A 25,265-nucleotide genomic window follows, 5' to 3' on the forward strand; every position below is an offset into this window, starting at 1 on the left:
ACCTTCAATCACATTGGAATAAAAAGAACACTACATTTTTGATTTTAAATAGAATTAATTAGTCTTCCAAGTTTCTATGACTAATTCTTCCAAACTATGTGATCAGTGAAAAAAGCTAATAAAATACAATACAAGAGAGATTCTTCGCTCTTTATTAAATCAAAGCTAGCGCAATGACTCTTCTGAACGCTAATGAGATAGCTCTCAAAGAAGACGGCAAACAATAGTTAAAAGCTTTGCGTCAAATAATTTCCTAACTAAAATAAAAACTTGTTCCTGGTAGTTTAATTATTGAAATATATAGAAGTGAAAATGGCGAATCCGGAGACTCCAAAATTGTGATATGATTGTAGGTCTAAATATGATAAGGTCATAGCACAATTCAAATATTTGACTATCGCATGCAGCAGACTATCCACTCGAGAGTCGATTTTAACTAAAAACGCTGTCACTAATTCCAGGCATAGACAGAGGATTTGTTTCTGAAGGCGTTCTTAGAGGGTGGATTATATCTAAACAACAACTAAAAATCGTAGTGTGCTGAAACTGTGTTTTGGAGTAAGAATCCAGAAGACACCTGAGCACTTCCTTAGCCATTTTATACGAATCTTCTAAGCATTTTAACTGAGAAATATACGTAAGTCACATTCTACTGATTGGTTAGGAGGTAAACTCAGAATTTTTCAGGGGGCATGTTGGTCAAGCCCCCTTTTTTGGCAATATTAATGCTTTCAATATCAAATAAATTTACTGACTTTATAAACTTCGATAGCAAAAGGTATATAACGTGAGAATAAGTAATAGCACCACAAACCATTGGATATTAAAAATAAAAATGTTTTAAGAAGCTAATTGGGCAAGTCTAAGGATTTTTTTTTCATATCCTAAGAAATTAAGAGGAACTGAAGGATACGTCTTAATACTAAGATTGAAATATCCACGATAATGGCAATGGTTCATCATGGCTTTAAAGCGTGGGAGAAATGAAAGTGTGTAGGAGATATGTTAAATGTTAGGAAGAGAAAATTGCCGAGCGATAGTTTGAAGTACCTGTTTGACTAACCATGAATAAATGAATGAATATTTCTTTTCAGTGGTTAAGCCCCTACAAAGTATTGCAGTATCTAGTCTACTAAATAAAACGCAAAAGCATAAGAAACTATTAAAATTCCGATAGCACGAAGGAAAAAGAAAAAATAAGGAAAAATTTAAGTCAAATAAAAGAAAACATGTAACAAATCCTCTAAAGATTGCCTATATTTGGGATACTGACCTACTTGGACGACAAAACAACAAGAGATGATTCCCAAGCATAATTCCGCCGTCATCTCATTTTCGAATACCTGTCTGAACATGATGAACAAAAGAAAATTGAAATACGTGTTTTGATGATTTATTTATTTGAAAATTTTTTTTACTTGGATTGAATTAAAGCTTGCCTTATCATGTGCTTGGGTATGTTATACCGGAGAAGCTATCTTCCCCAATAAATTAATGGCATTTTTTTAGAGGGAACTTATGGTCATCCCACCTCCAATAGACCCCCAAATCCCCTCCCCCAAACTTTTTGGTCCCCTTATTTGGAATTTGAATTATTGGGACTTTTTTTTAATTTAGAATGTTTTGGGCTTAGAATTTTTTTTGGACCAGTGAACATGTTCTTTCGTTTTTTTTATGCCACTGCCCCAGTGGTACTCTGTGAATGGTCGTTGAGACTACCCAGTTTATTGAATGTTTTCAGTCAGTATTTTCTTTACATTGGAAAGATAAATACTTGCAGCATATTTAAAAAGTGGAAATGTATGCTGGCGTTATCCCGGCAGTGAGAGATTAAATTCCTTTGGAGCATCGAAAAGATTGAGCTCTTGTGATGGTGGATTTGCGAACAGTGAGAGATTAAATTCCTTTGGAGCATCGAAAAGATTCAACTCCTATGATAATGGATTTGCGAAAATAGCATTTCCAGGGAATTTAGTGCTCAAAGATAATGAAAGTCTAAAACTAATATTTGAGGGTAAACTCATAGTTAATGGTTCTGGTAACACGTTACCCGTTGACATATCCTATCACCATCTTTCTGGTATTAGCATTTAAATGAGAGAAAATGGAGAGAAAAATGCCTACTGTTGCGCTAATGTCATAATGCATACCTTCCTTATGTGCCAAAACTGCAAACAATGTAAAAATAATGTGGTAATAGAAAGTAAATTAGGAAAAAATGGCATTGACAGACAATATAACAATGGGATATAAAGATAAATTAAAAAGCGCATGTGAACATTAAATTACTATTGATATGTTTAATGAACCCAATAATACCGGTGATGAAATGGGTGATGTTATTGCAGGTGAAACCTTGTTAAAACTCGTGTATGACCCCAAAATGGAATAAGTGTCATGTCAAGAGAAAACATAATGAACTATTTTATTTTTTTTCTTTGATGATATTCTACATATCGTCATTTCCATAAAATATTTTAAGCATTACTTTGTTATTTTTCCATTATTTTTTAGGGAACGCAAGCAAGTTGAACGTTTAGAATGTTTTTCAAAACTCAGAGATGTAAGAAACCAAATTTTCAGAGAAAGAGATATTACTATTGGGCTCATAGAGGTATATTAGAGTCTGAGATAGGTTGACAGGGCTTTTGCCAGAGCCTGAGAGAAATGAGCTGTATTTTTTTTTCCTAAAATTCACAGAGACAAGCAAACATCTGCTCACACAAACACAGGCAGAGATAAAGAGACAATTAAACAGCTGCTTAGACACATAGACACAGAGAAGAGACAAGCAAACATCCACTTTGACACACATATTCAGAGAGAGAAGGAGAGAGAAAAACACATGCAAACACACACATTCAGACACAAACTCACAAAGACAGACAGAGAAAAATGCAAACAGCCGGTAGTCAGACACAAAAGCAGAGAAAAAGAGAGAGAGACAAGCAAACACCTACAAACACACAGAGTCTTACACAGTAACATGCAAACCCAGACACAAAGACAAGCCAACAGCCACTCAGCCACATAGGCAGAGAGAAAAGAGAGAGAGAGAGAGAGAGAGAGAGAGAGAGAGAGAGAGAGAGAGAGAGAGAGACAAAACACATACAAACACACAGTTAGATATACAAACACACGAAGACATAAACAGAAACATGAAAACACCCGTTCAGATACAAAGGCGCAGAGAGAGAACGATAGAAAAAGAGAGAAAGATAGATAGAGAGAGAGAGAGAGAGAGAATGAGAGAGAGAGAGAGAGAGAGAGAGAGAGAGAGAGAGAGAGAGAGATAACCCCCTACAAACACACAAAGTCATACACACAAACACAGAAAGAAAGGCGAGGGGAAAGGAAAACATCCCTTCAGACACACCGGCACTGAAAGAGAGGGAGAGAGGAAGAGAGAAAGAGAGAGAAAGGGAAGAACACGTACAAAGACACAGAGAGACACACAAAAAGAAACAAGCAATTACCCGCATAGACAAACAGGCAGGGAGAGTGAGAGAGACAAAAACACGTAGAAACACAGATTCAGACATACAAACAGAAAAAGAAAGAGACAGTGTCAATCAAACACACATAAAGAATGACAAAAACACATACAAATACAGATTCAAACACACAAACAAGTACAGACAGTGACTGCGACAAGCAAACACCCCCTTACACACACAGCAACAGAAAGAGAAAAAGACAAAAAATCAGCTACTCAGTGACACAGGCACAGAGAGAGAGAGAGAGACAAAATCTGTGTATCTGAGCGGGTGCATGCTTGTCAACGTCTCTGTCTTTGTCTGTTTGTCTGAATCTGTATTTGTAGGTGTTTTTGTCTCTCTCACTCTCTGTTTCTATGTGTCTGAGCGGGTGTTTGCTTGTATCTATTTGTGTGCCTGACTCTGTTTGTTTGTATGTCTTTTGGGTCTCTCTCCCTCTCTTTCTGTCTCTCTCTCTCTCTTTGCCTATGTGTCTGAGCAGTTGTCTGGTTGCCTCTGTGTCTGTCTTTGTCTGAATGTGTGTGCTTGTAGTTGTTCACTTGTCTCACTCTCTCTTTGAGGCTATGTGTCTGAGCAGGTGTTTTGCTTGTCCCCATGTCTGTCTTTGTCTGTTTTTATGTCTCAATCTATGTGTTTGTATGTGTTTTTATCTCCCCCACTCTCTGTTTCTTTGAGTTGGACCGGGTGTTTGTGTTTCTCTTTGTATTTTTGTGTGTCTGACTCTGTGTGCTTGTCTCTGTCCTTCTCTGTGCCTATGTCTCTTACTGCGTGTTTGCTTGTCCCCTTTGTCCGTCTATGTGTGTTTGTGTGTCTGATTCTGTTTTTATTTGGCCTTTCTCTCTCCGTCTATGTGTCTGAGTGGGTGTTTGCTTGTCACCGTCTCTTTCTTTGTCTGTTTGCATGTACAAATATGTTTTTGTATGTGCTTCCTCTCTATTCCTTTGTGCCTGAGCGTGCATTAGTGGTTCTCTCTCTCTCTCTCTCTCTCTCTCTCTCTCTCTCTCTCTCTCTCTCTCTCTCTCTGTCGTTCGTTCTCTCTTTGTGCCTTTGTTTCTGACCGGGTGTTTTCATGTTTCTATTTATGTCTTTGAGTGTTTGTATATCTGCCTGTGTGTTTGTGTGTGTTTCTTCTCTCTCTCTCTCTCCCTCTCTCTCTCTCTCTCTCTCTGTGCCTGTGTGTGCGTGGATGTTTGCTTGTCACGTGCGTCTGTTGGTTTGTATGTGTTTTTGTCTCTCTCTTTATCTACCTATGTGTTTGAGTGACTGTTTGCATGTTTCTCTGTATTTATTTGTGAGTTTGTGAGCCTGAGTCTGTGTGTTTTTATGTTATTTCTCGCTCTATCTGTATGTCTGAGCAGATTTTTTTTGTCTTCGTTTCTGTCTTTCTATGTTCTTGCGTCTGACTCTTTGTGATTGTAGGTGTTATTTCTCTCTCTCTCTCTCTCTCTCTCTCTCTCTCTCTCTCTCTCTCTCTCTCTCTCTCTCTCTCTCTCTCTCTCTCTCTCTCTCTCTCTTCTAAGCCTGAGTGTCTGAGTGGTTGGTTGCTTGTCTCTCCTCTCTGTGCCTCTGTGTCTGAGTAGCTATTTGCCTGTCTCTTTCTCTCTCTAAGTTTTAACACGGTTTAAGTTACAATCATATCATACATTTCATCATTGGTGTTATTGGGTTCACTGACTATATCTGTTGGCATACAATTAGTGGTAGTTATAATGTTCACATGCGACTTGTTTTTTCAACAATTCATCTTTATAACCCGTAATTATATTGTCTGCCAATGCCATTTTATTCTTTTGATTTCACTGTCTGTTACCACGTTATTTTTAAATGTTTTGCAGTTTTGGCACATAGACAATATATGCATTATGACATTAGTGCAACAGTAGGAATTTCTTTTTTCCTTTGCTTTCATCTGAATGCTAATTCCAGAAAGATGGCGATAGGATCTGTTAATGGGTAAAGTAATACCAGAAACATTAGCAAGAAGTTGACCCTCAGCTTCAACTATTAGTTTCAGACTTTCATTATCTTTGAGCAATAACTTCTCTGTAAAAGCTAGTCTCGTATATCCATTATCATAAGAGTTGAATCTTTTCGATGCTCCTAAGGAATTGAATATCTCACTGTCATGATAAAGCATGCATTCATTTCCAATAAATCTCCATTAATACTTGTCTCATAGTTCAAAAATTTCTTCTAATTCATCTCCACTTATTTTAAACGTGATACAAGTGTTTATCACTTCAATGTAAAAAACATACTGATTGAAAATATACAACAAACTATGTATTTTCAATTACCAGCCATAGAGTACCATTGGGACAGCCGCATAAAAAGATCAAAAGAAACCATGTTCACCTGTGCAAAAATTCTAAGCCCAAAAAAATTGTAAGTCGAGAAAAATAGGAAGTTCAAAACATTTTGAGTCTCAAAAATTCTAAGTAAAAAAGGGGGGAATGAAAGTTTTGGAAAGGTATGTTGGGGGTCTATTGGAGTCGGGATATTGATGACCATAAGTTTCCTCTAAAAAATACCATAGCAATTGATTCATTGGGCAACATAACTTCTCCAGATTACTACACTCAGACACTTCATAAGACCAGCTTTCATTCAATCCAAATAAAAAATTTAGTCATAGAATTAAATCATCAAAACACATATTTCAACTTTCTTTTGTTAATCAGGTTCAGACAGGTATTTGAAAATGAGATGCCGGCCGGATTATGCTAATGAATAATCTCTTGTAGTATGGTCGTCTAAGTAGGTCAATGACCCAAATATAGGCAATCTTTAGAGCCTCGGGACTCTTACCTCTGGAGTATTGCCTCTATCTTTAAAGGTTCAGGCTGAAATAAATTATGTTAGTGCTGGACTGCATAGTGCTGCTATACTACTTTCAGCATGATCACTAAAAGAACTGAAAAGTCCCAGGGAAAACAATTTTGTAGAATAGCTCATACCACTTCATATATAGGTCTTTACGTAAAGTTTTACGGATTCCATTTACATTATTTGGAGTAGAAAAAGAATCACGGAATTTATAATTTACTCGATAATAGGTACAATATGTTCTTTCATTAATTTATACCTATTTAAATTTTTAACCGTCGTCAGTATTCAGGCTTTCCTTTTATTAGATACCGTTTTGACTGACCATTTAACAAACAATAGCCTGTTTTTAAGATATATTTCAGTTCCTATTTCTAAGACTATAATGAAAGAAAAACTAAAATGCCAAGGTATGAATTTTCCCTTCTCCTCTCAACAAGAGGGGAAAAAAAATTTAAAATAAGAAGTGTTCGGAAAAACTACTTCATTGACAAAAAACTTTCCCTCCAAGTCAGTAAGGGTTTTATATTTTGCTGTCTCCCGTCCCCCGACAAATTAAATTTTGATTTTTTTGCAGTTTACCAAGTCCTTAGACAGATAATTAGGTGTTAGTCATTAATCTAACTCATGCTGGTGTCAACGTCGATATTTTTAACTTGTAGAAAAATGGGAATTAATTAATTAATGGGAAAATGGGAATGTTCAAATTCGTACTTCTGTAAACCTAATCAATAATGTAGAATTTATTGTTTCAAAAATTTTGCAGTAATAAACTGTAAGTAAAGAGCGATTATTAACCAAAAGTACAAAAAGTAAATAATTATAACAACTAATAGAATATATCAAAAGAATCAACTTCTCATGTTGACTCCAAACACAAAAAAATCCAATAACTATAATTTACCCATAAAATTGTTTGGCAAGATTACCACAATCTTGACAAATTTTGCATCCTAAAAAAACACAATAATAAAATGTTAAAGGTTATCCATACAAAGTTACCCAATTCACTATTTTTCCCGAGAAAGTTGGCCAAGTTTTTTGCTTTTCTTCACTAGGGGTAGCCGTAGAGGTGTATTTTCTGTGGGGAGGGAGCAGGAGGAGGCAGTCACCCCCCAATAATGTGGAAAAAATATTATATAGCCCATACCCCTAGACCATCCGGATATAGACCCCTTTTGCCCAACCTCACTCCCCTACCCCCAGTAAAAATGTTGGAGCTACGCCCTGGGTAGCTGCATCGAGTCAGTGAGCGTTGAAAATTAGGAACTGGAATCATTCAAGCGAAAACTTAAAGTCGCAGTGTATTTCAACTAGCAAAAGAGACTATGCCAGAGTAAAGAGCCTTTGCTTACCATTTTATGCCGCAAAATACCACTTGTGAACCAAATATGACTAAAATATTACCAAGTGAATGTTCATTACGTAAAACGTATATGCACCCTTGTTGGTGTTTATATAGTTTTTTTATAAATACACACCAGCCAGCTATTAGGGAAAGGGGTTTCATTAAATCGTTTTGCCCGGAAGGACCTGTCTGAATCTAATAAACAGCGAGTTTTCAGACGCATGCTCATGCTTATGGAAACATAGTTTTTAGACGCATGCTCAGTTCGATAAGAAAGGGAATTTAAATCGCGAAGACAAATTTGGATTTATTGTGTAATAACGATCTAGAGAGGGCGAAAATTCTCTCCTTATTATTAATTTATTTCTACGGCAAAACAGTAGCGTAATCTTATCAAAATCCTGAGGGTGGGCGAAGTTGAAGCCAATTTTCACAAATCAAGTGAAAGTTACAGTAAAAGCTAAAAAATAAGCCATTTGATACCATAAAGGTACTATAAAATTCCCTTAAAGGTGCTCTATATTGCTATAAAAATATATAGAAACTAAAATAAACTGATCTGCTTCTGTCAATGCTTGAATTATTCAGATTTATCTCGGTTTTGACAAGATTCCAAATGAAACCAAATTTCAGCTATGAATGGGCAAACTGGGGTCTGGGGGAGGGGGGGGGGGCAAACCGAGGTCTGGGAGGGCAGTTGCCCCCATCCCCGCCCCTTACAATTGATTCCCCTGTTGCGAAATAGAAGATAATATTTGAGTACTTGTGTACAGAAAGGTGGTGGAGTAGGAGCATACCCCTTATAATAGTTGCTTGAGGACCCTTCCTCCCCGAACGGCAATTTTAATTTCATGAATTAAAGATAGCTTTGTGCATATCAGAGCTCCGAAAAAAAAAACAATTAAAAAAATTAAAAATTATCAGAGGGGATATTTCTGGTGTGAATTCTTTTTTCGACGTATTTTCCTGCAAAAGTTATACTTCAATATATAAGGTTGAGGATTGAGGGGATTCTAATGTCCCTTATATTTTGGATGAGTCTGAATATGCTATTAAAAACACACAGAAATTAAGTAAGAATCAGTTATTTTGTTAGATGAGGGTATATGGATAGTTTTTGTTCATTTTAATTTTTAACGTTATGCTTTACTTTCAATTGAAAATAGAAGATGATTTTTTTAATTAGCCTACATATAAAGAAGATTCTACCTTTGTCTCCTTTGTGTTTCAGTCAAAACCCTTGCGTAATTCCATTAAAGGTTTTCCAAGCTAGTTTTGTTCGGGACCGGTAATTAAGTCATGTGATCTACCATAGTTGTTCGGATATTGTGACATCAAAACTCACTATGGACAATAGTTCTTTTCAATGTTGCCAAGTACGAAGAACAACTTTATGGAGTATATTACGGGTCAAAAGTTTTTAAACAAGTCATGTGACTTGTAGTAAGAAGTAAAAGCATGTGATGAAGTTAATCATTATTGTACACTCCCTTGTTGTATACTCATTAAAATTTTAGGAGAACAGAAAAATCAGAAGAAGAAAGGAAGGGATGTTCAAAAACAGTATTTTTCATCGTTTGAATATTCAGATTTTTTGGAAGTTTTAACGGAATTTTTGTAAAATTGTGGTAGTAGTGGTGGGATCCTTAAGGAGGAAGAATCTACTTCTATTTCTTTTTCTATTAAAATTTCTTTCTATTTCTTTCTGTTTGAATGCAAAAATGGAGTCCTTCAAAGTATTTTCACCGAAGGAAATTTTCAATAAAAATGTTTTATCTTTCACTATGTTAAACTGTCATGAAAGCCATCCCCATGTTGTCAATCTGTTCTTATTGAATAATAAAGTTTAAATTTTTTCAATCTCAAGTGCACTTTGAATTTTTATAAGGCAAAACTAATACGTCCTCCCCCCCATCGAGAAAATTTTCTACATTTGCATTTAGCTCAGTGGATCCTTTTGCTAACAGTCCGAAGTTCCAAAGAAAACGGGATTAATCACATTTGTCTATTTAACATCGCTTATTTTATCTATTATAGATGAGAAGACTCGTATAGTTGAGATATAGCTCTTGAAAATTATCGTGTACATGTTTCAAGTAAAATGAGACTTCCAAAAACAGTTATTTCACGAATTGTCAATTGCAAATGCAACACCATCGATGTGATAAAATTACTCCTAAATTACTCGTATCGTAATCGTAATCTTAATCGTATCGTATCGTAATCGTAATAACTCGTATCGTAATGACTCGTATCGTAATCGTAAAATTACTCGTATCTGTAAACTTAAGCATTTTCATTTTTATCGCCTACTAGCAAAAAGAAACAAGGCACTTTATAACAAAATAGCTAACAAATTCAGAATATGTAAAAAAAAAGGAGGTAGGCTATCATAAAACGGACTGGACCGGCCATTTTAGTGTGATAAAATCAGATAAGCAAAACTTTTTGCCAACAGTATATCATGCTGCCCTTTGAATCCCCGTCATGAAGGTAGAAAAATCCCACTACCCCCCCTAGTGCTGCGAAATAAGAATTGACTTACCTCGTAATAAAACGTTGGAATTTTTGATGAAATTACAGAAGCAAGCGGAAAAACAAGACCCAAGACTACTAGCAGCATGCAATACAAAGCACTCAGTGATGTCATACCATCAGAACTAAAAAAGAAAAAAGACTGAACTGTAGAAAAAAACGAAATAATAACCTTTAGCCTTTAATAATAATACCGTTAACGGAAATAATAACCGTTAACCGTTAGCCGTTAGCGTTTATATAGGCTTTGTATTTGTTTTTTAGTTGAAATCGCATTGGCAAAGGAATGCCAATGCACAAAGTCGGGCATTCAAAGAGAGCATGGGACCACAGCCCAGAAAGAAAAAATTCATATACGTGGCAAATTTCAGAAAGGAAAGAGTTTAAAATATGAAAAGAAAAACAGGACTGCCGAAAGACAGGATGTTGGTTAGGGACAAAACACCGTCCTTAGGACAAAATGATTTCATCGGAAAATACTATCTAAAGAAGTCAGATCGTTCGCAGTAAAGACGTAAGCAGCAAGCGACAATTATAGGTATCAAAAGTCAGAAAAACGTATTTTGATAATTAAGCAAACACATATCCAAAGATTTCCTGCTGATCTTAAATATATTGAAATTGATTCATGTTAAATCTACCAGTCAAAAGTTATTAGTATAAGAAAACTTGCACTGTTTTAAAGGACTGGAATCTTGATGAAAATTACTTCATCGAATTCTAACACATCTGAAAACACAAGAGCGGAGTCTCCTGTGTGTATGAATGCGAAATTTCACTTTTTTCCGAGAAGAATGGTCACAGCTGCGTTTATTTATTTATTATTGTTACTGCCATTTTTTAAGAGGGATCAGGTATCTAGCTAGGTGCTGTAAAATATCGGAGGAGGAATGACACAGACGGATATTGAAATTTTTATTTACCTTTTTAGGTACGAAAGTGATCGCACCACAATGCAAAGTGACAGTGACAATTTCTGTAACTCGCTGCCAAATTGCTACTGAAACAAAATTTTGACATAGCCAGTCTATCTAAAACTGTCGAAGAGCTATTTATACAGCACCTTAGTTTCGGAGGCCATAATGCTACGTGGTGGCGTAGTCACTCCTAATCAAGCATGTCTTTCACACAAAAGCTCAGTTATTAGAGAAAATTATTTGTAACTGCTTTTAATGCAAAGAGTAGAGATTTCCTTTAATCTGTTCTTTATGATTTCACAAATGATTTCACAAATTTTGAAAAAAAAATTTGAAATTTTTTTGAAAAATATATTTTGAAAAAGCGTACAACACAGATACTGAAGGGCTGATAACTCCAATCTTATTTCGGATAAAATTCGGAGTTTAAAATAAAAGATGACATTATTATGCTTAGCCGATCAAAAGTAGGACGTTAGGGGGCCATCTCCAAAGAACAAAACTCACGCAATATTTTTATATACTCAGAGAATTTGATTGAGGTCTTGCTAATTTCTTGGGCTTGAGGGCGCGCATTTGGGAAGTTCTAAGGACCTTTACGTAAGGGGGGATCAAAAGTCTCTAAAAGTAAATCTCTAGGTGCATGTTTCCAGGTTTTCTTCTGATGAAGATAGAGGTGTTGTGTATAGTTCAACCCTAACTACCTCTCCTGAATTAGTTAGAAATGAGTCTGCACCGCTGGTGCTGAGGATGTAAAAGCTCTTCTCTTATTATGGAATTATTTTGAAAGTAAAATGTTGGATTATATTTGTATGCTTCCTTACATACAGGCGGGAGGGATAGAGACATCCCTGGTGATAGTATTTTCTTAATCACCCACCCACAGAAAAATTTGAAAAAGGTGAGAGTCTTGTAGAAAGGTGAAGGTCTTTGTGTTGAAAACACGTATTTTTTTATATTTAATTTCTGGTCGTTTTTAAATAATGCTGGGAAATCCAGCACCCCCTTCATAGCAACGGCACTTCCCCATGAAAACTTTCTCCATGGAAAGATACTCCCAAGTAACCCCCTCCCCGACCTCCCATCACCAGCGAAAATTCCCCCTGAAAACGTCTGTATACTTCCCAGTAAACAATACTATATGTAAACAACGGGAAAAGTTCATAACATTCAGCCCTTCCCCGGGGATGTGGGGGATTAAGACATCCTCAAAGACATAGCTATTAGATTTTTTGACTATGGTGAACAAAATGGCTATCTCAAAATTTTGATCAGGTGACTTTGGGGAAAAATGAGCGTGGGAGGAGGCCTAGTTGTCCTTCAAATTTTTTGGTTATTTAAAAAAGGGCACTGGAATAATGATATAAAAGAACACGTCATTGGTAAATTGGCTGTAGTTTAAATATTCTATGTAAGGGAGTTCTTCCTTCTACTTACCAAAAAGTGTACTATAACTCAAATATTAACAGTCATGGAAACAGTTGTTAGAATACTTACGCAAGTCATTCAAAATCGTACCCAAAATGAAAATAAAATATATTTTATTTATTCTAGATTGGGTGAAGGATGGGATAAGGCTTATAGGCTTTTAAGTGGGCTCTCGAGAATAATATAAAGTAATATTTCTATTTTAAATACAGCCAATGAATACAATTTCTAAGATTTTTTCTGTATTTTATAATTAAATAAAAACATTAAATAAAACGCTAGATGCTTCTGTCGTAATAGGCAAGATGATGTTACCACCCCAAACTCAGTAGCCTTTACATGAATCTGCGCTATATCACTTCAGAAATGGAGAGAAAGGAGCGACGCGTATAGCACGTCTTTCTCTTGAATTTCTCCCAATGAAAGTTTGCGATTAAGTTTGCTACGAGTCACAACAGCGGGGTCTACTGATGAATAGCTAATGATGGGGTTTACTGATGATAATATACTGATGATCGGGTCGTATCTCAGGATTTTTTTCGGGGGGAGAGGGCTTACAAAAAAAATTCGAGGAGGGTTTTACAAAAAAAACTTAAAAAACACATTAAAAATCTTTTTATATTTATTTTTTTACGTTTCCTACAAGTCGGACAGACATTTCGGGGCGAGGGGGCGAGTTCAAACCCCTGTCCACCCTCTAGATACGGCCTTACTGATGATGAAGGTTAGTTTTTTTAGAGCAAAGCCCCCCACTAAACCTTGCTAATTTAACTTACCTCTCTCGTTGTCCTGTATGTTGTCTTGCATAATAATCTCTTGTTGCATTGTGCGTAGTTTTTGAATATACTGTCGAACTTTCTGTTTTGCGACTGCTATCAACTGTTATTGCTAGTGCCGGCCTAGAAAGATAAATAGAAAATCAAACTTGCTGGTGGAGTCTAAATTATTAATCATGAACATAGCCCGTATGAATTCATGTCCCCTGTTAAACTGAATTAACTTAACAAATTAAAAACTGTAATATGAAAACTGACTGCTCATTGACTTGCCTTTATATCATAATATTCGATATTCGATGTCAGAGTATTGTTCGGTTTTTAACACTTGAAGCCATAGGTTTTTATAATGGAGAGAGGGGCATCAAGTCACAAAAACATTAGGGAGTGGTTAAAGATATTTTTATTTTTAACCGGAGATACAAAAAAAAATGTATTATTCAAAGTATAGAGTGGAGATTTTTCTTTTTCAATAAAGATATCAAAGACATGGTAATTTTAAAAATATAGGGGGGGGGGGGAGAAACTCCAGAAATCTTCAGGGCAATACTGATTCATCTAAAAGGACCAAAGAGACCACTGAGATTCATCTAAAAGGACCAAAATATTCAAAAATATTCAGGAGAACGTTGAGGAGTAATTCTGGTGTGCAACACCCTTATGGAAACCTTTATCTTTATAACCATATTTTTCAACTTGTCATATTCCATTCGAAAAAGATAACCATGGCCCTCAACGGACTAAACTGGAAGTCAAGAATATGCTGTTGCACACACATTGTAAACCTGCTTAAGAATCTTGAAGGAATTACTGATGATCTCCATCGGTTGTAAGTTTTATATCATCGAGGGAAAGCTTCTACATTCAAAGTATATTGAAATTTTTTCATATTTTAAAGACATAAATACACACAAAATTGAATTAACAATTTTTTTAGTTTAATAGCTTACATCACTTATAGGATGGCCCTATCGAGGCAAGGGCCTAGAGGGAAGAGAAGGCTTATACGAGCTGATTGAGGCTAAGCAAATACCTAGAAAAACCCCATTTTGGCTAAGAAAAACTGTAAAAACAGAAAACTGAGGTCATAATAACGATCATGTACCGGTCAAAATCCCAACTCTTTTATGTGTCCCCGAAAGTGCTTTTTCACCACTGGTGATTGTATCAAGCCGATGCATTGGCATAGAACGCAAAGAAACAACTGGTTCAAGCGAAAATTTAAAGTTCTATTATTCTTTTCAAATAAAAGGAGATACCATAGCAGATAATTGCGATTTTGTTTCAGAACCAGAATTCGACCTGAACATAGCCAAAACTCAATCAAGGAAAAATTATGAATCGATTAAATAAAATTGAACACTCTAAAACTTTTTATATCGCCCCTCTGTTTTCGAGGCCAAGTTGCTGTGCAATGGTGTTCCTGCTATTTAGCATAACTGCAATTCCAGCAAACTTATGGCAATTGTAACATTGCATTTAAGCCCAAGTTTTACATGAGAGGTCTTTCCGTGACATTTGTGTAAGGAAGGTTTTCCTTTCTAGCCTAATCCCTAGTTCGAATATTTTCCTCCAAGAGAAGAGTTGCTTGGCAGACCATATTAAGTCTTAACATGCTAGACAAGTCCTAAAGAGAATACAACCCGTTTATTTTGGATTTTTGCTGGTGTATTTAAGAGAAAAATGGTGAAAAAAAATGAGGCATCGTGAAAAAAAAATGCGGATGGTTCAAAAGAGGAGGCGTCCTTCTCCTGTGTTGGAAGAACTTGAATAGGATAGTGGAAATGAACAAGAATTAAATGAATTTTTTTCCATGAAAGTGAACAGCGATGAAAACCTAAAAGGAACATAAATTATGGTACAGATATGGGAGAAGAGGTTCCACCTTACTCCACCACCAGTCTAGTATAGTTGCACGTCATCGTGTAAAGCAAATGCACCTAAATGAGCTCCTTCTTTCTCGAAACATTGTTACCAATAAAGAAAAATTGAACATACGCGTAACTAGCGGAGTCTTCACATTTATGGCAAAGCTCAACACGATACTTAAAAAAAAAGAAATTATTCGAGAATGGTGAGCTTTAGTAAGAATAACAGAGCCCTCAAATGACCTTTTTTGGAAAATAATAGAGTAGTAATTAGTCAGTAGCTATAAGTTATTTGTTACGGTCTAAAATACTATTGGGAAAGCCCCAATCGAACTTCAAGATGTGGAGTTGGGATTGAAGGGGGAGCTTCTCTCGTATTTAGAGTAGTTTCTGTTCGTTTTAAATTTCAACTTCACAATTTACTAACATGTGAGATTTTTTCTTCAATCAATTAAAGCTTTTATAGACTCTTATTAGTCTAAAAAGAAAGAAAGGAATGAAGAGAGGAATCTGAAATATCTTCCTAAACCCTAGTTTGAGTTGTAGAGGAATTTCTAAAAGGATTTTTCGAAACGAAATAAAGGCACTTAGATTGTAAAAACTTTATACCTAAGAGTGTAGGACAGGTGTAAAATAGCTCTTTAGACGGTTCCTCGCATTACATAGTCCAACAATTTTCAGAGTTATTAGAAAGTCACTGTTCTGTACTTCAGGTTCTTTGAGAATATTGCAAAATTATGTCATTTATACATGTTTTGATGTTCCAAGGGACGGGGGATTCACTGTCTCACTGGCCCTATGGCACCCATGAAAGCTCACAATTTTGCTACCAATAATTCAGTTAATGATTCACCTGGCTGTAAAGCGTGGAGCCTAACTTACGCATGTGTCGAGTCACTAGCTTCTATATCTGTTTTTAGATAGTTAGTTTAACTGGGTTGTTATTGAAAATTACTACCCAATATAATAATCAATTACAGGATGCTTGACAATGATCAAATATCAGAGCTAGTAACGAATGGTAAAATATCACTTACTCTTCAATTAAGTTGCAATCCATTTTGTGTCTCATATTTAAATACTTAAAAATGAATGAAACTTACTGAAAAGCTTTTTTTTCGCTGAAAGGTCATTGGTGCTTTCTGCTGGCACATTTTGCAATAGTGTCGCTCGCTTTGTGACGACAAGCCTGTTTTTCTATCCAATTTCGTTAAAAACTTCTTAGCCTACCTGTTTTGCAAGGACTCGCATTGTCTATAGTTTTAACCGGCTTTTTTTTTTATGAAGTTTAAATTTGTAGCAGCTTTATTAGTCAATGTGAGTAAAACGTAGAGGGTTCATTTCCAAGTCACGAAAAAAAATAACCTTCAGTGTATAGATACCCAAATTCAGGTGGCTATAACTGACTTGCTATTCGGTTATAAATATGTAAAAATAAGGTAACAACTGCATGACCCATTTGGCTGAGAGCAATAAATCAAGCTAATGATACGTGATTCAGTCTGCCTTCAATCTGTAAGAAAATCAGGCTATTAAAGACATCAGAAACTACTACACATCTCATGTAATAAGCCGATTATAGATACATTCGTGAATGCGCTAACTTTATCAGGTATCCAGAGATATTGGTATTCCGAAAAAAAATAGACTTGGCCCTCAATAACTCTGAGTCCTCGATGAGTTCTCTAGATCTATGGATCAGAGTTGTCATCCCTGGTGACTTAACACCATTTTTAGTAGTTTTCTCTCTTGCTTAGTGATCTTCTTACTTTTATTTGAAAGAAAAACTGTTTTTTTTTTATTTCTGAGCATTTCTCAAATCATGTGAGAAATCCTATATAAAATCTCACCTCCCATAGGACCCCTTCTCCAAATAATTCAATCCACGTGAGAATTTCCCCCGGACAATCCCCAGAACATTCTCTCTATTTGTAAAATTGAGTAGCCGTATAGAAAGTAAGTTCCCCGATAAATTCCCCCAGAAAATTTTCCCTGGAAAATTCCCCTACCCAAAAACTTTTTTTCATGAAAATTTTCCTCTTGGGAGAAATCTCTCCCTGCACAGAGTTCCTTCCAAAGAATATCAGTACATATCTTAATAACACCATATGTAAACAATGGGCAAATTGCATAAGTACAGATTTCCCCAGGGAAAGTGGGGGTTATGTCTTCCTCAGAAGCATAGCTATTGAACCTTCCGGCCACGCTAATCAAAACTAAAAGCTTTGATCAAATTTTTTGGGGAAAAGGACATGGGAGGGAGGGGCTAGTTTCCCTCCAATAATTAAGCAAGGATTGTTTTCGGTAAAGTGCAAACTTTCAATCAGAATCAGTAATCAAAAATCTGATTACTTAATGGTAAAAAGTAATCGTAAAGTAATAGTAATGGTACTTAAATGACTCTGTAATCATACAAGTTGTTTTATGATCAAAAATTATTAGTATTGAACAGAAAGAAGAAGCCAATAGTAGCCAAAACCCTAGAAAAAGGATATTTAGATAAATAAAATTATACATCAAGAGAATTGACGTTTTATGTTCATTCCAAATATATAAAATTTATTAATCTTAATTTTAAGCATCAAAAGCTACTTGCCTGAGCAAATGTGGCCGATTTACGGAAAAGGGGGAGCATACCCAAACAAGCAAGTAATTTTAATGAAATCACGCCATCAGACTGGACATATAAAAGAAAGTTCTAGTGCCCTTTTTAAGTTACCAAAAGATTAAATGACCATGGAAAAGTGGCATTTTCTGTCATTATGTAGTTTCAAATCGCAATTTGGCCCAAAGAGATCCAAACTCACCTGTGATCCTTCTTCTGGCAAAAAGTACAAAATTCCACATTTTTGTAGATTGGAGCTTGAAACCTATACAGGAAGGTTTTCTGATACGCTGAATCTGGTGGTGGGGTTTACATGAAAATTCTTTGACTTTTAGGGTGGTTTCCTCCCTTATTCAAAAATTTGGCAAATTTTCTCAGGCTGGTAGTCTCTTTTGGGTAACACTAAGCTTATTGAACCTTATATATTCTGAATCAGCTTAATAAGTCGATTTTTTTATACGCCCCTTGATATCAAAATTCAGTGTAGGTTACTATTGAGCTGTGTTTTTCCTTACTTACAATTTGCTACCAGAAACTGTTTGATAAAATTTCGCTTCCAATCAGACTTACTAGCCAGAATTCATGTGCTCATGTCATCTGGTTGATTTCGCTTGACAAAATAAATCTTGAAAAGTTTTTAAAAAAAAATGAGAAGATTGATTATATGGTTCATTCAACCCTTGAAGTATTTCATGTATAATCATTGCTAACTTTCAATTCGGAGCGTCTCTTTTGAAGGTGCACATTGATTTGACTTGAAAAATATTGTTTTGTCATAAGTTAAATTAGCTAAATGTTGAAGTAGTTTAAGCTAAACTAAGTGGCACGGGCTAATAGTTTCTGTTTATAAATCTTATCATTTTTTTTTCTCAACTTAAGTACACCAGACCGTACCACTCGAGATACTTACTAGGATTACCTATGCTGTGGATCTTCAATTTTTTTTCGTTTTTTGGCATATAGCCTACTTCAGCCACGAACGAATTAGGTCCAGCCTTTTCTAATACTTCTCCTTGCAAGTCTCTATATACCAGGAACATATGTGAATAAATTAGTTATGCAGTATGTTTTTTTTTTTTTTTTTTTTTTTTTTTTTAACTGCATGATTATTTTACCAATGTTTCGCGGCAAAAAAATTTATTTCTAGGTAGATACCGACGCTTGATGACCTTTTAAAAAAGGACTGATGACATGACTGGAGGTGTAGAAGGCAACAAAATACTCAGGATGCCAATGGTGACTCAAAATAGCCAAAAAAGTAGAAAAAGGATGTTACACGGGAATAGAATATTAATAAAACATAAATTGAGGTATATTCTGACGGATTTTACTTGTAAAAAAAAAAAGAAAAACCGGGAATCTTCTTTGTCCAATGTTTCAAATGTTTTTCAGTTTGCTGGCTTTAGAATTCCTATGTCTTCTATTTCATATGCACGAGGACTTACCTCTTAGTCCGTCAATTAAATGGCGACTGAAAAAAAAATTGATGTCAAAGACTGGACTTGTTTACTAGTCACCGTCAATCACTCTTCTGCTTTTGTACTACAAACATGAAAACAGATACGAAATGTAATTTATTTCTCACACCATTAAGTACATACAAGAAATGTAAAAATGTATAGAACTAGCTAGATAGAATAAATTGTGCCGTATATGTATATAGCAAATATAATAAATCTCTATAATCGCAGGTAAAGTTTTACATAAACATTGAAAAGTCGAATCAGGTAGACTATCAGGACAAACAACAAAGAGAGTTCAAACTGAACCACAGACTGGAAAAGAAACAGAAGAAAGAAAACATTAATAGGGAGATTTATCATTGAAAAGTGTCACATCTGAGTACAGGCTTACTATAAAGCAAACTTTGGACATGTCGCAACACCTCGTAACGCTAATTACAGGGTGGCAAATGTGGTCCACAAATGTCATGGTTGTTTCGAAAATGAAACACACAATTATCACTATTTTGAACGCGTGTGCTTGAACAACTGTCAATGCGTTTGATCATCATCTGGTGTGTGTGTCTTGAAACTATGCCAGTAAGGCCAAATTGAGATCAGAAGAGTCATGAGATGATCTTTGACTGGATAAAGGTGATTGTGTTACGTTACTTCCATCTAATCAGAAGCCTTTTCCGCTGACGTAAAGTTATTGAAAGTGGTATTTTGTGCTTTTAGTTAAAGCGTCACTGACAGTCAATGAATACCACTCTTTGTCGAGCAAAACCAGAGTCTTTCGATTCTCTGCTTTAAATTTGCCACTTCTGGTACTGTTTCTAATTACCATCATATATACGCATGCATATTGACACTGTTCAAGCGGGCTATCCCACCATAATAACACTTGGCTACTGGACACCTGAGACTTGCAGACCCCTTTCACCACCCTGAGTCATTAAATCTAATACCTTGAGTTTCCATCGAAGTCTGGTAGATGGCAAAATGATTAAATGTGATGCCCGATTTTCAAACTAAATTGTTATTGCTGTGAATTCTTAATGTGAAGGAAGTCAATGTTTGTAGTAAATAAACCTTGAAATAGGTTAGATTATTTATTTTAGGTTATATAGTAAATCCGATGATTCAATTTCCTCATCAAAACCTTAGGTAGTTGCTCAAATTTTATCATCTCAATGCTGTACATATATGATTTAAAATGCATTATTTTGAGAATATCATGGATTATGTAGTATTTTAATAACATCATGTATTTCTGTTTAATATTGATTCACCGTGAGTGACGGTACATGCAATACATTTTTTTAGTAGAAGGTCCTCCTACGATAAAAACTCCATAGGACCTCTTACAAAGTAAACTCTTGAATGAACTATTTCATTGTCGAAGCATGCTAATAAGAAAATTAAGGTTTTGCCAAATGAGCAGAGATTGTATAAAAAACACATTAACATAGACTGTATAATATGCAAAGTCCCATTTTTTTGCTGTAAAGTTTTTAATGTGAAGGATCTCGATTTTTTAGTAAATAAGATCAAGTCCGGGCAGGTTAGTTTCATATTAAAATTGGTGACTAAATTTTTTCATCTAAAGAGTTTTTCATTAAAACAACTGGCCACATTACCACTTTACCATCTTAATGCAAAGCATACAGAATTTGCATGGTATCATGTTGGTGAAATTTATAAGCTATATATATATATATATATATATATATATATATATATATATATATATATATATATATACATATATATATATCTATATATATATGTATCAGTATTTAGTATTAGTAAATATATTAGTATGGTGTATACTATTAGGGTGGCTAGCATCTTAGCATTAAAAAAAAGCGTTTTAGCCCTGACTCTGTACCGATCAGTACTCTGATTGGTACAGTCTCTTCAGAAAATAGAATCCAGATAAAATAGTCAACTGCTGGTTTAAAATGACTAACATTATCCGCAATAAAAACACCTTTGAGTAGATACTGATTATATTACAGACTTCTTACTACCTAATCACTGATTACTGAATTAAACTACTTACAAAGTTACTACAAAGTATAGGTATAATCACAACTGCTACTATAATTAACGCTTTTGCAGCTATGATTTTTTAACTCATATTTTACGCCTATACTTCGTTTTTGTTTTTAACCGACAAGACTGAACTTATTTCATTAATTTTATTCCATAGTTTTCCATTAGCCCCTTTACCTAATAAATAAATATGAGTCAGTAAAAGAGTGGTGCTGTGCACCACTTTTTTGTACACTCAAGTTTTTAATCCGACTGACTGAAAACAATGGGAGGGGGACATACCGGTCAAATATAGAAATAGAATGGCTAAATAAAATAGGTTTACCCTTGCTAAACCTCACGTTTCGTACCCATTGGTTTTCCGATAGTCCTTTACATTCAGTTTTACTAAATTGGGTTTTGCTTGAACACCCCATTGCAAAATTTGATTTTGATTCAAAGTTCGACTATCGGAACATAACTTGGATTGTTTGACAATATTTCTTCTGAGCAAGATGGCTCGGTCTAGATTATCGTGACAAATTTGGAAAATATAGAAAAGTAAACTTGTTGCTATGCTTTGTGGGAAATTGTGGGAGTGAGTGTTGTGTATTCCATTGGTGGTTTGTTTTGAAATATTTATAAATCATTGTATCTTTTTGTTTTCCTGTATTATTTGGTAATTTGCTTTCTTATTCTGGGCAATGAATATCAGCTAATGAAGTGATATATTATATCCTTAGTGGATGTAAAAAAACATTTTATTAATACATTGAAAAAATATACGCTAAAAAAGGCCCGAGTATTTGGCCTTTGTCCGGAAGCCTTTATCAGCCGAAAAACAATAATAGTAATCTTAGTAACCTCAATCTTAGTGTCCTTACAAAGAAAATTTACTTTTGGTAGATTAAAACACACTGGAAACAGCCTATAACTGCCATTGTTTAGCTTGGAATAGCCTTGCTGCAAACAGTATTTTCGGAAAAAAAGTTCTAGTTTACCGTTACTTAATCCAGTTTTTACATTTATAAGAACCATTCTTCTATGGCCTATTATTATATTTCGCAATTGACTTCGTTCAGAGTTTTACTTTTTTTACTATACTCTGATCTTTTTTTCTTCCTTTCGGGTTTATGGACTTTTCATTTTGTATTATTTAGCCCTCTTTCATTTCCTCTTTCTTAGAGAAGCCCCAGCGTACCCTTTTATTTCTAAATATTCAAATATTAGACTAAGAATTTCTAGTGATGCACTCGTTGATAAGGTCTAATCCACCCAGATTTTGGTTACAGCTTGTAAAAGTAAAAGCAGTTTACTAGTTTGGCTTAATCTTGATGTGCTGAGAGCCCATTACGCTCATATAGGCACTGGTCAATTGTTTCGTTTGTCATCTTAAATAGTCTGCAGCACAAGCAGGAGGAAGGGAGGAAATTTTGTGTGGTTGGTGATCCAAAAGTTATAGAAATTTACATTACTTGCATTTACCCGTATCCTATAGTGTATGCTAGAATGGATTTTGGAGGAAATATTTATCATTATAACGGGGGTATTACGCCGCTGTACAATAACTGTTTCAATAGAATTTATTCCAGGAAAATTCCCCTCCCCCATAGAAAATTCCCTCCAGGAAATTTTTGCCCGTGGAAAGTTCCTCTCCCGCAGAAAATTCCCTCCATATGCAAACCTGAGCCGCTAAAGAGAAACGATGATAAATAAAACAATACGAAAAGAAGAAATTTAACGTATTTTACCTGTATTCTAAAATATAAGCAGAATCTGTGATGTTGAATATTCTACAGTGTTTACTTTAATATTTTAATTATATCTAATCTTGCTTTTCTTTTCTTGGGGATTGAGCTATCATAGCAGGGTAATATAAAGGTTAAAAAAATAATTTGAAAATATAAATTAGTGGCATTGTCTCTTTTTGTTTTTTAAGTGTCATTTGGTATTTCTTTTTTTCTTTTTCTTTGCAATGACTATGAGTTATTAAAGTGACATATTATATCGTATGTAAATAAAAATTTTGTTTATAAAGACATGGAAGAACTGTAAACTAAAAAAGGCCTGAGTGTTTGGTCCTTGTGTGGAAGCCTTTATCAGCAGAAAAAAAATAATAATGAACTTATAGACAAAAGCTAAAATACACCAGCAAATCATATACACAGATGAAAACCCCTATACAATAGTAGAGAAAATAACAAAAAAATATCTTTGTTTAATTTTCCTTTTATTGTACAGTATTTTTCTTTATATCTTTATGTTTTTCCTTATATGCTGTTTTGTCTAGATCATTTTTTTTCGCTGGTAGCAGCCCCTGATGTGACGCTAAAATGTTCGGGTATTTTATTAGTACATAGTTTTTTACAGTCTTATTAAAAAATTCTACCTGTTATTTATACTGTTTCACTTCTTTGTGCTTGTCATCTCTCTTTTCCCAATAAAACTCAATTCTCAATGCAATTCTAATCAACTCAACTCAATTCCATAGCTCAAATTCTTTTCGAAATGTAGTTTGCGCGGGTCCCAAGCACTATTTTTGTCTTTTGCTTAAGAAAAATGTCCAAATATCTAGACGAAGAACCTACGAAAAACAAAAATAAGAATCCCACTTAAAGCCCACTTAAAGAAATAAACCTAAGAAGGAATAAACCGAGAAAGCCAAGGTGATATGACGATTTGCTTAATTTATTCGAAATGAAAAATTTACCGAGAAAGCTAAGGTGATATGACGATTTGCTTAATTTATTGGAAATGAAAAATTTGCCATTTAAAGAGCATGTGAAGGATCCACGAATAGTAAGCTCCATGTGGCGTATCTGATGGTGTGATTTTCGTGAGGATTCCTTGACTTTTAGCAGGTCATACCCCCTATTTTGGAAATCAGGCAAGTTTCCTCAGGCTCATAGCCCTTGATTGGTAAGACTAAACTGATTTTTCCTTATGTATTTGGAATCAGCGTAATAAGCTAATTCTTTTGATATGTCTATTGATATCCAACTATTCAAAATATTTGATATCGAACTATTCCAAAAGAAGAAAAAAAGCATCGGTTTTCATTTTTAACTGTTAAATTAATAATTGCTATTAAAAAGAAACTTTTCGATTTTTTTTTTTTTTTAGAGAATCATAACCAAAAAAGGTTATCAAGAGAACCGTCAAAAATAATGAGTAAAGAACTAAACTGGGCATTAGGAATTTAAAACCAAAAAAGAACAAAAAAGAGGATACTTTGATAGACTTTTCTTTTCTCCTCTATGTTACTTGCCTGTCTTGTAAATAAATTAATTCAAAATGTTTGAATAACTAATAATAGATTTACCCACGACCAAATATAAAAACAGGTTTTGCAGCACGAAAGAAACTATGAAGAGGTAATAAAACCCAAAAAAAGAAAAGCATTAAATACTGAGAGAAATGTGATCCATTAACACCATAATTATATAGGCTACGGTAAGTAATTACTTTCTGGGTGCGTATTCTCTAATATTTTAAAGAAAGTAGCTGATCCAAGAGCCTAAGGAAAATTTCTTAGAAATTTCATACATGTAGCTTAACTGCTTTCTTGAAAATGTTGAAGAAAAATATCACTCAAAAAGTAATTAGTTGCATAACTCTTAGAATAAAAGAAAAATAACAGTATTAAAAAGTTTAGACCTATTTTTGCAGTTAGAAATTTGAGAAGGCAGAGTGGGACCCTAAGAAAGTTAACTCATAAAACGCTCCTTTTGCTTTTTGACGAAGTCTTGAGCCAGCTTATCCCAGACCCTTGTTTCAAGGACCTTCAGAACTGGGTGACCTGAAAAAGAAATCAAAAACCGAACATAAATATTTCAAGCAAACAGTGGATAAATACACTAGTAAGTTAGTAATAAAATTAAAGCTAGAAAGAGAGATAGGGGGAGAGATAGAAGGAGAAAAACAGGTATACAGCAACTCTCTTTACATGAAAATATATATAATATATTTGCCATATATATAAATAT

At 34.8% G+C, this 25,265-nt stretch overlaps 2 protein-coding genes and 1 long non-coding RNA gene across 3 annotated transcripts in view; 1 reads left to right on the forward strand and 2 right to left on the reverse strand.

Moving 5' to 3' along the window:
* The window catches only part of LOC136039819 (proton channel OtopLc-like), a 97,325-nt gene extending 80,955 nt beyond the window's left edge, over positions 1–16,370 (reverse strand). Inside the window, exons 1-3 of the mRNA XM_065723726.1 lie at positions 16,233–16,370; positions 13,328–13,450; positions 10,217–10,331 (exon numbers count right to left, since the gene is read on the reverse strand). Of these exons, the coding sequence (XP_065579798.1) occupies positions 10,217–10,331; positions 13,328–13,450; positions 16,233–16,267 (273 nt within the window). The 5' untranslated portion in view covers positions 16,268–16,370. The remainder of the gene's footprint in view (positions 1–10,216; positions 10,332–13,327; positions 13,451–16,232) is intronic.
* Positions 300–21,431, forward strand: LOC136039823 (uncharacterized). The gene is made up of 2 exons (XR_010620564.1): positions 300–637; positions 18,948–21,431. It is a non-coding gene; the product is annotated as an uncharacterized LOC136039823 (long non-coding RNA).
* Positions 19,362–25,265, reverse strand: part of LOC136039818 (BAI1-associated protein 3-like) — a gene marked incomplete in the record, with an annotated part of 299,965 nt that continues 294,061 nt past the window's right edge. The window contains 1 exon segment of the mRNA XM_065723725.1: positions 19,362–25,078. Coding sequence (XP_065579797.1) covers positions 24,987–25,078 — 92 coding nt within the window.

Source organism: Artemia franciscana, chromosome 20 (genome assembly GCF_032884065.1).
Source record: "Artemia franciscana chromosome 20, ASM3288406v1, whole genome shotgun sequence".
Classification (NCBI taxonomy): domain Eukaryota; kingdom Metazoa; phylum Arthropoda; class Branchiopoda; order Anostraca; family Artemiidae; genus Artemia; species Artemia franciscana.